The sequence below is a fragment of the Notechis scutatus genome, chromosome Z (assembly GCF_049901735.1).
Source record: "Notechis scutatus isolate UNSWTSFEM ecotype Mainland chromosome Z, rNotScu1.2, whole genome shotgun sequence".
Lineage (NCBI taxonomy): Eukaryota > Metazoa > Chordata > Lepidosauria > Squamata > Elapidae > Notechis > Notechis scutatus.
This window is the reverse complement of record NC_142025.1, coordinates 75,282,377-75,299,792: the sequence shown is the minus strand read 5'-3', so window position 1 is coordinate 75,299,792 and position 17,416 is coordinate 75,282,377. Positions and strand designations below refer to the sequence as shown.

General features: G+C 37.4%; 1 protein-coding gene across 1 annotated transcript; it reads right to left on the bottom strand.

The window, feature by feature from the left end:
* Window positions 1-3,371: 3,371 nt before the first annotated feature.
* Window positions 3,372-17,381, bottom strand: PIGA (phosphatidylinositol glycan anchor biosynthesis class A). Its single transcript, XM_087948102.1, has 6 exons — window positions 17,118-17,381; window positions 15,426-16,195; window positions 13,124-13,256; window positions 10,027-10,159; window positions 8,416-8,622; window positions 3,372-7,524 (listed from the first exon to the last, which is right to left on the bottom strand). The coding sequence occupies exons 2-6, from the start codon at window positions 16,141-16,143 to the stop codon at window positions 7,267-7,269; spliced, it is 1,449 nt and encodes a 482-aa protein (XP_087804228.1). The 5' UTR covers window positions 16,144-16,195; window positions 17,118-17,381; the 3' UTR covers window positions 3,372-7,266.
* Between the last annotated feature and the right edge of the window lie 35 nt (window positions 17,382-17,416).

The window sequence follows — 17,416 nt, the reverse complement described above, 5'->3', positions numbered from 1 at the left end:
AGACTCCCAACCAATCAGGGTGAAGAAAAAACCATTCTGGCACAGCAGTAGGCTAGCCCCAAATTTAAAACTGAAACCGCTGTAAAAGTCTGACTCACAGATGAACACAATACAGAAGCCTGGTGATGGCAGATGAGATTCTGCCGAAATTTTGCTACAACTTTAAAAGCACAACTACAATGACGTGGGAAAATACCCGAACAAAGCTGAATACCATACATGTAAGTACCCGCAAAAACTTTATATATGTGTGTGTGTGTGTGTGTGTGTGTGTGTGTGTGTATTTGCTGTGTTCTGCTTGATTGCTGTTTCTAATATCTGCTGTCTGTTTTGTGGCTTTTTTTGTCTTGATTGGCTGGCAACATTGTGTTCCTGTATTGGAGGCTTTTAGTGCGGCTTGGCTCCGAGTAAATGGACGGCTATCATTTATTAGGAAGCTAGGTTTCATCTGGGTGCCTGGTTGGGGTGTGTTTGAGCTGGAGGTATCAGGGGGGATCTGTTTGTGCCAAGGTGTTTGCCTGGCTTGTGGTGTGGAGATTTTTTTGTTTGTGAGTGCAGGCTTCCAAATAATTGAGTCTGGTGGAATCATCACCAGAAGCCTGATGATGGCAGATGAGATTCTGCCGAAACGTTGCTACAACTTTAAAAGCACAACTACAATGACGTAGGAAAATACCCGAACAAAGCTGAATGCCATACATGTAAGTACCCGCGAAAACTTAAGAATATATATATATCAGGCTTTTGTATAGTGTTCGTCTGTGAGTTAGACTTTTACAGTGGTTTCAGATTTAAATTTGGGGCAGCCTATTGCTGTGCCAGAATGGTTTTACCAGAATGGTTACCCGCGAAAACTTAAAAACACACACACACACACACACACACACACACACACACACACACACACATATATATATATATATATATATATATATATATATATATATATATATATATATTCACTACTACAATTATAACATATCTTCTTTTGCCCTTTATTGTTTAATCGATCTTTGTTCTATTCATTCGTACCAGCAGTTCCAGCTATCATAGTACATTGATGTACCTTTTCCTTTTAATGCCAAAGTTAATTTGTCCATCTCTGCACAATTTGCTATTTTTTGAATAAACAATTCCTCTGATGGAATATGAGGTTGCTTCCAACATTGTGCAAAGGTCAGTCTGGCCACTGTCAAAATATGTACTATTGTATACTTCACTTTTTTTGAGATTTGTTTATTAAAGATCCCTAATAGAAAGAGTTCTGGTTTAAATTCGATCTGTTCTATTGTCATTTCCTCCAACCATTTTCTAATTTTCTGCCAATATTTTTGTGCCTTTATACAAGACCACCACATATGGAAGATCCCTCCTTTTTTTACATTTCCAGCAATTCCGACTCATGTTGGGGTGTATTTTCGCTAATCTCAAAAGGGGAAGGTGCCATCTGTAAAACATAGGCATTTTCCTTATAGGCTGCCGATTTTGTTATTTCTACTCCAGACCTTCTCCCATTCTATTAAAGTGATACTACGTCCTATATTCCTACTCCAGGCTATCATATTCCCTTTGACAATTTCTTCCACTAATTCTCTCTAGTAGGTAATTATAAAATTTTGTTATATTTTTTTTGTCTGGGCTAATAGAATTTTGTCTAGTTGCTGAAGTTTATTATTGATTCCAAATTCTTTCTTATCCTGCTTGTATCTACTCTGTACTTGAAGATATGCCCATCTATCGATTTGTACTCCCTGGTCCTGAAGATCTTGCCACAATTTCAAATTTCCTTGCGCATCCAATAAGTCCTTGTATTTAATCATCTTAGTAATATCCAAATTATTTGGGTGGATCATCGCTTCCATTGTTGAAATCCAGATTGGTATCTTTAAATAATATTTTCTCCTTATTTTCTTCCAGTTAGTCAATAATGCATCTCTAATTGTCTGTGAAAGTATTTCTGGGTGGTTTTCCCGATATCCCATAGAAAAGCATGCCACCCCCTCTGGCCTTTTAAAACTAATATTCCCTTGTTTGTTAAGTTCACCCATTCCTTCACCCATACTAAGGAGGCTGCACTATAGTACAACTCCCAATTACAGTACAACTCCCAATTTGGAAGGGCCATCCCTCCCCTGCTCTTCAGATCTTGCATTGCCTTTAAATTTATCCTCGGCATTTTCCTTTGCCAAATGAATTTTGCGATTATTTTATTAAGTTGTTCAAAATACTCTTTGTGTACTTTAATTGGTATCATCTGAAATATATAAAGAAATTTTGGAAGAATAGACATTTTAATCATTGCAATCCTGCCTAATAGTGAAAGTTGCAGTTTACCCCATGTTTCTAAATCCTTTACCTGTTGCAATAGTTTGTCGTAATTATTTTCCTTTAGTGTTTTGCAATGTGCTGTCAGCCATATTCCTAAGTATTTAACTTTCTTTATCACTTGAAATCCCATGACCTTTTCTAATTCTAACTTCTGTTTTTCTGTTAGATTTTTAGTCATTAATTTCATTTTCTATTAATTTTTAATCCTGCAACTACTCCAAATTGTTCTAACTCGTTCATCAGTTTTTGTCCTCTTTCAATTGGCTCTTCAATTAAAAAAAACATGTCATCTGCAAACGCTTGCACCTTATATTCTTCTTTAACCTTTAATCCTTTTATGTCTGGATTCTGTCTAATATGTTAGTAATGTTTCCAATGATAATATGAAGAGCAGGGGTGAGAGTGGGCAACCCTGTCTGACTCCTTTCTCTATTTTTATTGGGCGGGTATATTCCCCATTTTAATGTTCACCTGTTGTGCCACCTTCATTTCTATCTTGATGGATTGGTGTTTCTTTGTGCAATATGTGCATGTGCATGCGTGCATGCACACACACACACACGGTGCTTCATTGCAGACATTCAGTTGCCATACATCACATAAAACAGTACTGATCTGTGTCCAAGTGGATCTGAGAACAGTACCTGAGAGAAAGATTGGAGAAGTTGAGAGAAAGCAGGAAAGGAAAGTTGAGAAAAGGTGTAAAAAGATTAATTTTCAATGGGACACATATGCATGTGGTATGATAGAAACTAACTCTTTTCCACCTTCTCTTGACTTCTGGAACCTTCCAGGATAGATTTGTGAACCACATTTGTTCATATCACTGAAACTTTGCAACTCTAAAGTTTGTAAGTAAAGCAATATCTGTATTGATAGAGTTCCCCATATGTATATCATCACTTAGTACACAATTTCAAAATGTTTTTAACATCTTAAATGCTTCCTATAAGGTGAAATAGTACTCAAAATGTTCAAAGAAAAATTTCCTGAAAACTACTTTTCATGATAAATTATCTGAAAATTAATAATTTACCACCATATCAACAGTATTAAAAACATTTATTTGTCAACATAAAGACAGAAACATGAATCGTTGGCTTTACATAATAAAACTACCTTTCATCATCATAGAATGCAGTCTTTGGTGTAAGCAATAATACTGCTACATTCCATAATTGTTATGAAGTCTATTGAAGAACTGAAGTTCTACCTTACAAAGATTTTTAATTCACCTAATTTTGTAACTTCCAAAATGGCAATATCATATATGTAGTAGAAAAAGCTGCATTAATTTTACTGTGATAATTTTTGTTGACTAGTCATGATTGAAGAACTGACTATTCAATTTATGAATATTTTTCCTACATATTCATGGAAGTTTTTTTTAATAGCAAAGGAGCCATGGCTTCACACCCACTGAATTATAATAGCATCAGTTCAAAAAATCATAAATACAGAATGTAGCCATAACATATGCAAACAAATACAGAACATTAGGAGCCACTACTTATTGTGAAACATGTACCAAATCAAAATATATAGTCAACATTAATTTTAACATGTAAAGATTTTTCTTACTATCAAATGTAACATAATTTTGGTTAGTTCTATCATCTACAGGATTAGGAGTGCTCATATGCAGTGGCAGACCAAAAAAATTAATTGTTTGATGCAAAAGAGATATTGTAAATAGAGAAAAGCAAATCACTTAACAGAGTAAGGCTATATTTAGACATTCAAGAAAAGTTCCAAAGTATCTTCAAATATATAACTTATAGAAGAGACTTTGAAATAATATTCTTTTTCCCGAAGAGCAAGCACCATTAGCAGATCTAAATGGTCCTTCTCCTACAGCCCTTGATATAGATTATTCCATAAATCTGCAGAGTAAAGTCATATTGCACAAGAATAAATCTATTTCTATAATATTGGGGCTAGGCCAATAGAATAGACATAAGAAGCTGTAAAAAAATCCTACTCTACAGAAATTGTTCTTAAGAAAAGATACCTGAAATTAACTGTTAGTCATAGAAAACTGATACAGAGACCATAGTAACATTGAACTTATAGAAGGGTGCTTAGAAATTTTCTGAAAAATATTGAAATATAAATACTAGGTAAATGACAAATGGCTGACATTGCATTGCCAACTTACGAAGTAACAATCCAAATTATTGTCCAAGTTAAGTCTTTTTAAAACTAACATTATGCTAAATTGTCAAGTAGTTCAGGTTTATGATTAATATTCCTCCAAAGATGTTGTCAGTTAAGTTTACTTGCAGAAGTTTAGTTGGAGGTCCAAGAATAATAACGCATATTCTACTGCATCATATTTATGTTCTCTGCATACTCTACTGGCATTGGCAAGTTTGTGTTGGAAAATATTTGTCCTAGATTTTCCTCCTCAAAATATTTGTAGATCTTTATAAATGCTTTCAACTAAAAAAATTACTCTCATTTACAAAATTGGAGTGCTTAACTCTTCGTTTTTTACAATAAAGAAAATAAAAATTAGAAATCTTAGGTGTACATACTTCATTAGTACTTTAATACAGTGTGGGTGATTTTTTTTCTTTCTCAAAATGATAGGGTAGTTTTCATGTTTTCTAGTGTTTGGAATACTGTGTTTCTTATATAATAAGGCCGGGTCTTTTTTTTTTTTTTGAGCCCCGAAAAAATGGTTAGGCCGTCTTTTCGGGGGTGACTTAATTCCCCCCCCTTGCATCTTTGGGCGGGCGGCGACAACTTGGATGTTGACCTCGGCGTTGGTGGGGCACTTCATATTGGGGTCAACACAGGCAGCACCATATCCGAGTGTGCAACAAAAGTACTTCCTAATGGCAAGCCCCCCCCCCCATTCCCATTTCGCATGTTTTAATATAGGCCTTAATTTGGGGGGAGGGGCTTAATTTCATTTCATGCCTATAAAACATGCTGGGACTTCCTATTGGGGGAGGCTGTATTGTTGGAGAAACAGGGTAGTAGAAATAAAATAGCATAAACAAAATTATTCAGACAAGGGTCACATATAGGAAAGGACTGAAGCACCTGTTTTTACTCTAAATATGGCAATCTTGTCATGGAAATATTTTTTGGAATGAGTTTTAATACTGACCTATACATTTCTATTTAAAAATAAAAGAAGAAAAATGAACATGATGCTGGGCCTTATTAATGTAAAAAGAGTGTTTTTTCATTGTGTCTCAACTGTGTTATAAAAGTAGATTCAAAATACCTACTCTTGGGCCTTGGAAAAACTTGGAACCTTCTTCTGAAAGCTTCAAAAATATTGGCAGAGAAAAATTCAGGATATGTCAATTATACAAAATGAATGATACAGGTAATCAAAATGAATGATACAGGTAATCGAGTTACAAATGTAATGGAGCCTGCCAATGACATTCATAATCTGAGGATTCATAGGAATGTATCACATAACTTGAATCTCTCCTGCTTTCGCCCATGCATTTGGAAGTATCTCAGAGTGGGGAACAAGGTGTCTTGGGTGGGGAAGGCCGGGGGGGGGGGGCTAGTGCTTCGGACAAAACAAAGTCTCCCCTGACCCACTGAGATATCTCATGCTTCCTGCCCCAACCTGGTCACTTACCTTACATAGATCTCGATGGTCAAGACAGCTATCTCCTTTCCAGCCTCTCTGCCAGGGTTTTGCCTTGAGCAAAGGTTTGCCGAGGCCTGCAGGGATGAGAGATTACATCCCTGTAGGCACCAGTCATTTTTGCGAAAAGCCTTTGCTACTGAGAACAGAGGCTGGGCGAGGGTCCATTCTCAGAGGCAAAGACCCTGAGGAAAGGACTTTGCTGCCATAAATGGAAGCCCGCAGGGACATGCGTGCCCCTCCCAGGCTGTTTTTGGCAGCAAAGGTTTTTTGCAAAGATGACAAAAGGCTTTGGAAAGAGGGAAGACTTCATTGGTTCAGGACTTCCCTCCATTTGCAAAGTCTTTTGTTGCAGATACCATGTAGGCCTCCATTTGCAGAGAACAGAGGCCTAAAGTACCATGAGATCACACAAGATCAGTACAGTGAGATCTTGCACTACTGATCTTGCGTGATCTTATGGTACTTTAGGCCTCCATTCGCTGCAAATGCACTGAAGGCCTGAAGCAGGGCAAGAAACCGAAGCCTCAATATATCTTCACAAGGTGAGTATCTACAGGCCCGGTACCTATGGAGACCTGATCAAGAGTGAGTAGGCTATAGGCAAGGTGAATGTTATAGTGCCTCTGCAGTCGTTCATAAAGGTGCTACAACATTCATAACTTTGGGACTGTATCGTAAGTACTTGGGGGGGGGTTGTTGTAACTTTGAACAGTCTCTTAATTCGATGTTGTAATTCGATGATTACCTGTAGATGCTTAAACAAAGAGAATATTCTCCCAACTTCACAAGTTGTGCATGTCTCAATTTTAGTTGATCATATCAATATACCAAATTGATCACACATCTCAACAAGTAGACTTGGGAACTATATTTAAAGTCAGGGGTTTTTTTGTATTATACTGGATCAGAACATATACTGCTACTTTTTCATATAATTTTTAATTATATAATGATGGTGCAAGAGAAATTAAAAACAGAAAAAACTCTAAACAGACAAAATCTCTACCTACTCACCTATTTTTCCCCTTATTTTTTTAGATGATCTCTTTCATTAATGGACATGATATTCCATGTATTTGTAAGATATTTCAAGCTGAAATAAATGTAAACAGATTTCGCAGCATATCTTGGGAAAATGTCTTTCCTAAACCAATTTAGATTTATGCTGAGGTAGAACTTTGTTTGTTTCTTTCCATTCATTATGAAAGCTGTCCAATGACATATAAGCACTTGATAAGTGTAAATTTAACAGCAAAACCCATAATAGTAAAAGACAAGTAAGGGAATTAAACTTTTTTTTTTCACTTTTAGCACCTTTAGGAGTTTGTAATGTTTTCTTTTTTCTTTTTATTGTGGAAATATCTCCTAGTCCATGCTCCGTTTAGACCTGTGGCATCTATTGCAGTATCAATAAAATCATCTGGTATCAGCCATTTCAGAAATATCAGAAAAAGAAAGCTGAGCATGGCCAAAAGAGCAAAAATGTAACCAGTCACTGGACCACAATGAGTGATAAGTCTCTCAAGTCGTTTGCCCATTGGCAATACAGATTCATTTGCCACTCTGTTGTATACCTAGAGGAAGACATATACCTTAATCAGGTTTGTTTGCAATATGTAAATTGCATTAACTCAAAGTCACTCATTCTTGATCATAAACATATTATAAATATAATACTAGATTACACTAGAGAATATCCTTTGATATATCCAAAGGAGTCAACTAGAGGAACTCTTTATTTCCCTAATTTTTCAGGTGTTTTCCTAAATAATCTACAGATTCCTAAAATTTGTCATTCAAGTAATTTTATATATTTCCTATCCATAATATGGTAGGCTTTGGCATCTAACCGAAACTGGATTATGATTACAAATGTATTATTAAATATAATTACAGAATATAATTACATTTACAAATGAATATGGATAATAAATTAATCAGACCATGATAACTCTCTCTTCAGATCTCTGGACATAAAACCAGATGTTACGAACAACCCATAAAGAATAACTTTTATAGCAGCAGCATCAACTGGTCATGGTTTTGTGCTACAAATAATATTTGGCTGCCAAAGATTATTTTTCCAAAGCAAAGGATTGTGGAAGAAATTTCTCCTACTCATATGCAATAACTCCAATCTTAATAGGACAGCAAGTAGGTTTTAAAATAATTAAGATATACTGGACAAGTAGTTCATAAAAATGAGACTGGAATATCAGATGGATATCTGCAAACTGCTATTGGCAGAAATTTGCCATGTGAGCTAGGACACAATTAATTGATAAGTCCCTTGTCTATACTTATTCTGGCATACCAAATTCCCTATATGTAAGATCATAGCTGGCTACAGGTTAAGTGCATAAAGAAAACAATATAATTAAATTTCCACAATGAGATAAACTATTAGAAAGCATGAAGATGTTCTCAAATGAATATAGAATTTTCAAACAAGAACGTTCACCCACTTTTTCAGTTCTTTTTGCAACATTTCTCCAAGTGTAGAATGTTCTAACTTTGTCATGCATAATTTCTGGAGACAATAATGATCCTGACTTCAGTTGGCTAATAGCCTTTTCCAATCCACTACAGAGGGATTTTACTGAAGGTTCACACAAAATTATAAAATCATCTGGAAGTACTTCAGGAATCCCACCAACTCTTGTACTGACCACCTGAAACAACAGATAAATTATTATGCTTTTGCTAGGCAATTAGTGGCACAAAAAGTAGAGTAGAAAAGTAGTTTGACACCGCTGGAGTATCAGTTGTCAAAACAGGTAGCGTCTGAAACAAGACTATCATTCCAGGCAGAACATTTATTTTCATCACAGAAATTCTTCCCAATCAAGACAAATTTATTTTCTCTCATATAAGCATGTCCTTTCATTCCATATAGTTATTTTGCAATAACATATAATTTATACTTATGATAGTAATACTCAAATATTTTACTTTATTCTCAATCTTAAAACCAATTTTCCTCATTATTTCTGTTTGATGCTTTATTTTTGTAAGCATTTCTTTCTGCTAATTCTTAATCTTAAAACCTGTTAGCATACCAAATTAGTCTGAATTATAGGGTTCCCCCATTTGTTTTTTATTTTGCGTTTCTTTGTCCTTAATACTTAAGTCTCATTTGACATTCCATAATTAGTCATACAATCTGTCTCATATTCATCTTCTTTGTTTTGTCAAATCCACTGATTATTTATTTACTATTAAAGAAACAACATTCTACAAAAGTCTAATCTACATGTTGATTTAGCTCCAATAGTTTTAAAAGCGCTTTTGCCAAGAATTAATCTTTCAAAACTACTGTCCCTTTCTTTTTACATTACTTTTTTAACTTTTATCAGAAATTCACCAAATGATTTCCCCTTATCCTGACATTTGGAAGATCTCTCTTTTACTTTAAATTGATTGCATCTGATAGAGATTAAGAAAACAAGGCTTTTGCAACTCTTATGTTCATTAAGGGCTGCACTGCAGTGATGAGTATGATTGAAGTCCCTTGACTTCCAGCCACTAAACCCCACAATTCTTGTGGTCTCCTCATGAGTAGCAGCTGTCTAGAGTGCAAGTGAGTAATATCAGGGTCTCTCCTTGTTCAGAGAAAATTCCACTGGCTAGAATTCAATGTCTGGTCACCAATCTCTGCTACAATGCAGTGGTGGGATTAAAAAACTTTTGCCACCAGTTCGGTGGGCGTGGCTTGCTGGGCGCAGAGGCGTTTGTGCAGGCGCAGAGGCGTTCCAACTCACCTCCTGCAAGCCTGCACTCTCCTGGTTGCTTCAGCAGCTGCTGCACAGCACTCTTCTGTGCTGCACCAAGCAGCTGTGCTTCAAAAGCAGAAGATAAAGGTGAGTATGGGAGCCCGGGAAGGCGGGTGGACCCAACAGCAGAGCGGCGGAGACAACCAATTCGGTCTCCGCTGCTCATCACCGCTACCAGCTCAGAAAAACCGGGGCGAATCGGTAGAATACCACCACTACTACAATGCCATGTTCCTATCATAGTTTTATTAAATTCTTAAGAAAATGGTCTATTTAATTTTTTGGAATAACAATAAGTTTTACCTGTAAACCACAACTGGCAGCTTCCACAATTGCCATACAAAATGCTTCTGTGAGAGAGGTGTTAAGAAAAATATGACCTTGAACCAAGACATTTCTAACTTCCTGATGTTCTAAAGCTCCTAGAAGACGAACTCTATAAAGTTTTGGAAAACAGGTAAAGAAAATATTGATACAAGTATTTTTATCAATGGAGAAAATCACTGGGAACTTTAAAAAGACCATAATATTTTATAAGTTGACAATCACAGTCCAAGATAAATACTTACAACTAAACCTGAAATCAATAGAACTGGATTATGAATAAACTACTAATTCTACTAATTCAGGAATTTTCAAAGTCTTTAATTTCATATTTTCAGTTTTCCCAACTGTTGTCTTCAAAGATGGCTAAAATGCTAAATATTAGTTCAGCAATATTATAACTATTCAATAGTCAAGTACAGAGAAAAAAAATAATGAATTCTAAGTTCATCCAAACATTATCTCATAGGTCACTGCAGTTCTCAATATTTTTACCAAGAATATTTCATTTATTTTCTAAGTAATATATATTAGAAAAAATAATCAGGAGAAACAGCTTTCAAATTTTCTCTTTAAAATAATTTCTATTGATGCTTCATGGTGGGTGGTTTTTTTTGAGTTATTCATGTTATTTCAGTATTAGAGCTGTATCCATCTGCATTTTCACACTGAAAATACATGTAGTCCTTGACTTACAACAGTTCATTCAGTGACCCTTCAAAGTTACAACAGCACTGAAAAATGTGACTTATGACCATTTTTCACAGTTCATATTTATGACCAATGCTGTATCTCAAGGTCATGTGATCACTTTTTGTGACCTTCCAACAAGCAAAGTAATGGGGGAGCAAGATTCACGTAACAATTGGGTTACTAACGTGTTTCTCACATAATAAGGCCGGGCCTTATTTTTTTTTGACCCCGAAAAACGGCTAGGACGTCTTTTCGGGGGTGACTTAATTCTCCCCCTTGCATCCTCGGGTGGGTGGGCGGGCGGCGACAGCTTGGATATTCGGAGACCTTCGGGTTCGGGCCACCGTTGCTTTCCCTTCTCCCTTGCTGCCGCGGCGTTTGGCGCAGCCACGTGCGCCAGTCAGGGCTCCTCCCTGCAACCGAGCCCTGAGGAGACACTTAGCTTCAGGCGCTCCCGTCTTCCCTTTGCTTTGAAGGTAAGCGAATTATTTTACAAAGCCTCCCCTGCCGAGAGGCAGCCCAAACCCACGTGGGAGGCTAATCTCCCAGGGCCTCTTCCGTTCCTCCCGACCTCCCTTCGCTGCGCGCCTCTGACGCGCCGCTCCTTTCAGCCCAGCGAGCTCTTCCACCTCAAAGAAAGGCCAGGCGGGCGGCTGCGGCGGAGCAGCAGCGGGTCTGAGCCGCTCGCAGCGGAAAGAGCCACCACCCGTAGCCCGATGCGGGGAGAACGAGCGAGGTTAGCGCCCGCCAGCCCGGGCGAGATTTGGGAACGAGGGCAGGAGGAGGCACGCACACACCGCGGCTCACTTTCCCAGCTTTGCCCAGCCCTTACAGCTCTGGCGCGTCCCTGGCAGGATGAGCGGAGGATCCGGCGGGGAGGCGCTGCTGCCCGCCAGGGGCGCGCCAGAGCCGTAAGGGCTGGGCAAAGCTGGGAAAGTGAGCCGCGGTGTGTGCGTGCCTCCTCCTGCCCCTCGTTCCCAAATCTCGCCTGGGCTGGCGGGCGCTAACCTCACTCGCTCTCCCCGCTCGGGCTACGGGTGGTGGCTCTTTCCGCTGCGAGCGGCTCAGACTCCGCTGCTGTTGCCCGCAGCCGCCCGCCTGGCCTTTCTTTGAGGTGGAAGAGCTCGCTGGGCTGAAGGGAGCGGCGCGTCAGAGGCGCGCAGCGTAGGGAGGTCGGGGAGGAACGGAAGAGGCCCCGGGAAATTAGCCTCCCCACGTGGGCTGGGCTGCCCTCTTGGGCAGGGGAGGCTTTGTAAAATAATTCGCTTTACCTTCGAAAGCAAAGGGAAGACGGGAGCGCCTGAAGCCAAGTGTCTCCTCAGGGCTCCGGTTGCAGGGAGGAGCCCTGACTGGCCGCACGTGGCTGCGCCAAACGCCGCGGCAGCAAGGGAGAAGGGCAGCAAGGGAGAAGCAATGGTGGAAGGTCTCCCGATATGAAGTGCCCCACCAACGCAGGCAGCACCATATCCGGGCATGCAACAAAAGTACTAACGGCAAGGCCCCCTCGCTCTCCCCACATTTCGCATGTTTAATATGGGGCTTAATTTGGGGGAGGGGCTTAATTTGATTTTATGCCAATAAAACATGGTGGGGCTTCCTATTGGTGGAGGCCGTATTGTTGGAGAAACACGGTAACTTATCAACTGCAGTGATTCACTTAACTATGGCAAGAAAGGTCATAAAATGGGGCAACACTCACTTAACAAATGTCTTACTTAGCCACAGAAATGTTGGGCTCATCGCTGTTGTAAGTCGGGGACTACCTGTATTCAGAAGATATCCTCCTGAACATGAAGATAATTTATAAGGATCTAAGAAAAGAAACATGACATGATAAAACTGTTCCAAATAATCATAAGAAAATAATTCAAAAGTAGCTTATGAATAACAAAAGCCAGGGTATTTAAGGATGATCCAATTCATTTGTCTACTTTTTCCATTAAGACTTGATATATACTGCCACCAATGAGCAGAGAGGTTTATGCACAGAAAACACTGCAACATCTCCAAAGAAATATAAATATATAAAACAATCAAATACGTTACTAGCTTATTTAAAATTTCCACAATCAAGGTTATAATCTCAGGGCAGCATTATTGCAGAAAACTAAAATATATTTTCAAGCTGAGTATGAAATCACAGAAAGGCATACAATAAATGCAGTTGATATAAACTTAGATTTAGCTATAATTTATTTTCTGTCCCTTTTTTTTACTTACTAGTTCTTATATCTTTTCTGCACTTTTCAAACAGAATAACATGATAGGTATGCATGTGTAAACAAACCATTATTGTGTAAAATCATCATCCTATTCCTTTCTTCATTTCTCTGCTAAATCTTTTGATAATTTGGCTATATTAAATGCAATGCAGAAAACATACCTTTCATGTAATTGATATCTTTCCCGTACTTCTTCTAATACAATTCTTTTTGGTCCTTCTCCTCCAACTAAGAAATGTAAATCTGGATACTTCTGACATAGCTCAGGAATTATACCACTAAGTAAATCAATACCTAAAGGAAAAATATTTATTGTTTTATATAAAATGATTTATTAAGCAATAATCTTTTTTATTAATCATTTCACCACTGCTTAACTTTCAGAATTTCAAAACCAAAGTACAATTTTGCCTGTATTATATTAATATTGCATGATTATAAATGATCTTCCAGGACAGAATTTCAAAAGATTTTCTATATGCTGCTGACCAACCTCGTATAGTTTTATTTTTCTGTTACACATTACATGTGGTCATTGCTTAATGACCATTTGTACAATTTCCATTCAAAATTATGACAGACTTTGAAAAAGATACTTACAACCGTTGCTGAAAATTATGACTCTCATATTACCACTACCCCTTGCAATTGTGATTGCATTTTCAGCTTGGCAACCAGCTTGCAATTATGAACAGTTGCAATATCCTAGTGTCATAAGACTGTAATATGAGAACTTCTAGCTCAGGGGTGTCAAATTCACGGCATCATGGCAGCATCACGTGACATATCAGAACTTTTTTCCCCTTCACTAAACCAGGCGTGGGTGTGGCCAGCGTGTCACACATTCAGCCCTGTTCTAGCTGCTTTCCAGCATACAATGCTAATTAGATATGCTGATTTTGCTTAAAGACTACATGATTTGCTTAATGACCGAATGGTTTGCTTTATAACTATCATAAAAAAAGTCATAAAATTGAGTCAAGTAACATAGTGAACCGCTGAACTGTAACAAAATATGAGCAAAATTTTGAGTTCAAGGGTATATACAACCTACTCTTCTTATAAACAGTAATCTTATTTTCAATAACATTCTTCATTTCATTTAGAATAAAATAAAAACTGTAAAGCTCCAGATTAATGGCAGGCAATCTTTAAAGTGAAAATGCCGCTATGCCTTATATTTAAAAAGAAATAAAGCATTTATTATTTAAACACTTCAAAATGTTCTGAACATCAAGAATGCCATGCAAAAAGATTATTTTAATTTTGGAAGTCAGTGGTCACCTTTTAATTATTTGGGATATCATGTTGCCAATCCCAATCCACCACAATGTGAAACATTATGTGTCAGTTGTTCTCAACCTTTTTTTTTTTTAACCACAGACTCCCTTTAAATAACATTTTGTGGCCACAGACCATGGCCATTGAGCACAAAGACTTAACTCAAGATTTAAATCATAACATTTCTTCAAGCCTTCACAGACCATAGGTTGGTAATCACTGTTATATGACCACAGCTCCCCTGAACATTGTCACTAAACTTTAATTTTAATGCAATAGCAAGGAAAATATAATATACAAGGAATAATTGTTCATCATTTTTAATTAATTTAATCTTAATTTTTATTATATTCAATTAATTCAGATTCTGATCTAGCACTAGCCATTTTTGGAAAATAACACTGGTATATCAAGAGAGTACATTCTTGAAGAACATTCAGTCATATACATCTACAGATATCTTTTCCACTAATTTTCAATCACAAGCTAACAGAAAAGATTAGCTTGAGAAATGCATTGGTGCAAGATTATCTAGTAAATTGTATTACTCAGTGAAGATTTTCTTGGTCCCAAAATAAAATCTCTAAAAGAATAGGGTACTCATTCAAAACCTGTTACACCAATCTTGAAAAATATGCCTGTAGAAATTTTTGACTGAAGCAATCTTTTTTATGAAAAAAACTCCATTAAACATATATTTCTCATTGTGTTTTTGGTACAGGAATGCCCATATACTAGATATTTACAGTATTTCTAATTTATAAATAAGTTAGAAACCAGTTTAGCCTTCATTTTTTACAGCTATTACTGCAGATTTACAATTCAGCAAGATGCTGCCATTTCTTATATTTAAACTACATTTAAGACCTTTGCTTAAAATTTAAAGACATGCAAAGTAACACCATCTCTTTCCTCCCTTCCTCTCCCTTAAATTGTTTACAGTTTATCCAGTTTATAGATTCAATCCATGTCACACTACATATTAATCCAGAATTAAATTACATCTGTAATGGGTTTAAAATCAAGTTCAGAGAAGACAGAAACATCTTAGGGTTTTAAAAAAATCATCCCTTATGTCATGCACAATATTTAATTATATTTAAAATGTAAAATCAGTAATTTCTGATCCATTCACATTAAAAAAAAACATTTAAATACATCTTACCCTTCCAACCTTATTACCTTTTCTATATACAAGTCTGCTAACCACAACAATAGTTATTGTGTTCTTGTCACGTTTAGATGCATCTGGAGTGAAGTCAGTAGGATCAACAGCATTAGGGATGACAGAAACTATTTCTGGATTAAGTGCTGCTCTTAATACAGTATTCTCTTTGCTTGTGTAAGAAACACATATTATGTGGTTTGTATCACATAGTGATACAGTCAAGAGTTTATTTGTAAGCACTGAACTGACATCAGCAAATCCAAAAAGTGAATGATCTGTAAAAATTGTCCGTAGCTGCATTGTCTTAGCATGAAACAGTGCATCATGAGCCATAGAAGAAAATGAACTATGTGCATGGACAATGGTGATTCTTTCTCGAATAAATATGTACCTGAGCAGAGGCAGACTGTGAAAAAGGGTAGTGGCTGTAGATTGGTTATACATTACTGTTAATGGTAAATAGTAGACTTTTAGTCCGTTGGTGAGGTATCGAATGCCTTTACGATCATCATAAGCATGGGTGACTACAATAACTTTGTGTCCTCTTTCAATTAGGCACTGTGACAACTGGTAAATATGGCTTTCCACTCCACCCATGTTTGGATAAAAAAAGTCAGACACCATACATATTCTATGAACTTGACTGGCACACACTGGAGACTTATGAGAATTTATAGTTGAAATGATGGAAGAGAGAAGCTGTTCTTGAATTCCTTCTCTTCTACAGGCCATATTAGTTAATCATTTGTCCACGTAAACACCATTCACTTTGAAAAGGAAATTCCTAAATGCAGAAAAATGCACACATTAAGACAAAAAGTGTTTTAATACAGGAATTATCATTTTGAAAAGAGTAACATTTTATAATGCAATCCTACACATAATTACACAATAAAGTACAGGTACTTCTCAATAATTTATTGATTGTTTGAAGTTACAACTGAAAAAAAGTGACATGACTGTTTTTCACACTTGCAGCATCTTCACGGTCACATGATCACAATTCAGATGCTTGGCAACTGGTTCATTCTTATGACTTTTGCTGTGTCCCAAGTCATGTGATCATCTTTTGCAACCTTTGGACAAGCAAAATCAATGGGGAAGTCAAATTCACTTATCAACCATATTGCTAAATTATCAACTACAATGATTCACTTAACTGTGGCAAGAAAGATAGTAAAATGGGGCAAAATTCATCTAACTTAGAAACAGAAATGCTGGGCTCAATTGTGGTCGTAAGTCATATCTGCAAGTATAATAGGGGTTTCAGGAATAGCTGGAATACAATTAATAACTCTTCTACCTTCTGCTGAAAAATCATACACCTATTAAGGACGCTTTAGAAGCACTGTATTCAATGTGGCTTATTCTGACAGGGTGCCCAAATTAAGGCAGGCCTCTGGAGTACACGCCTATGATAAAACTGGATCACGAAAGCCAACCTATCTTTTAGTCTAGAACGTTGGGCAAGCTCGGTCATGCATTTAGCGTACCGTGTTGTGCTAATCTCAAAAAAAAAAAAAAAAAGGAAAAATGGGTAAAGGTATTACACAAAGGCAATGTATGAACGGCTCCGCAGAACACTGCACCATTAACTCTCGTGGAATCACGGTTTAGTCAGCGAAACGATCCCTCTTTCCGACCAGCTCAAGAAATCCCCTTGAGTTCCCCTATCCCAATCAGAAAGGGAATGAAAAAGCGCATACCGTTCTTGCCCACAACCGAATCGTTTCAACAGAAAATGAAACTCCTGGCGATGAAAACCACTCCTAGGGCGACAGCTCCAAGCTTTGTCACTCACTCACATACAATTACACCCTGATATTTCTAAACCCAATCAAAGTCCACAACGCAATTCAGGAGTCATTGTAGGCGGGAACTTTCGGAGTCAGGCGCTTTTTTTCCTCCTCTCAGTTAGCACCTCACCAACGGTTTGTCCCACCTTCCACTTGCCCTTAAGAAGTCTTCACAACACGCGCAAAAAGTAACCAGTCATAAGCCTCTG

Bases quoted from the DNA above. Each gene is read 5' to 3' on its own strand.
- PIGA (XM_087948102.1), bottom strand. From the start codon at position 16,143: ATGGCCTGTAGAAGAGAAGGAATTCAAGAACAGCTTCTCTCTTCCATC. The intron at 13,257-15,425 runs GTAATAAGGTTG...TTTTTCCTTTAG, and splicing joins CAGACTTGTATATAGAAAAG to GTATTGATTTACTTAGTGGT. The intron at 7,525-8,415 runs GTGGGTGAACGT...GTCTTCCTCTAG, and splicing joins TTGCAAAAAGAACTGAAAAA to GTATACAACAGAGTGGCAAA.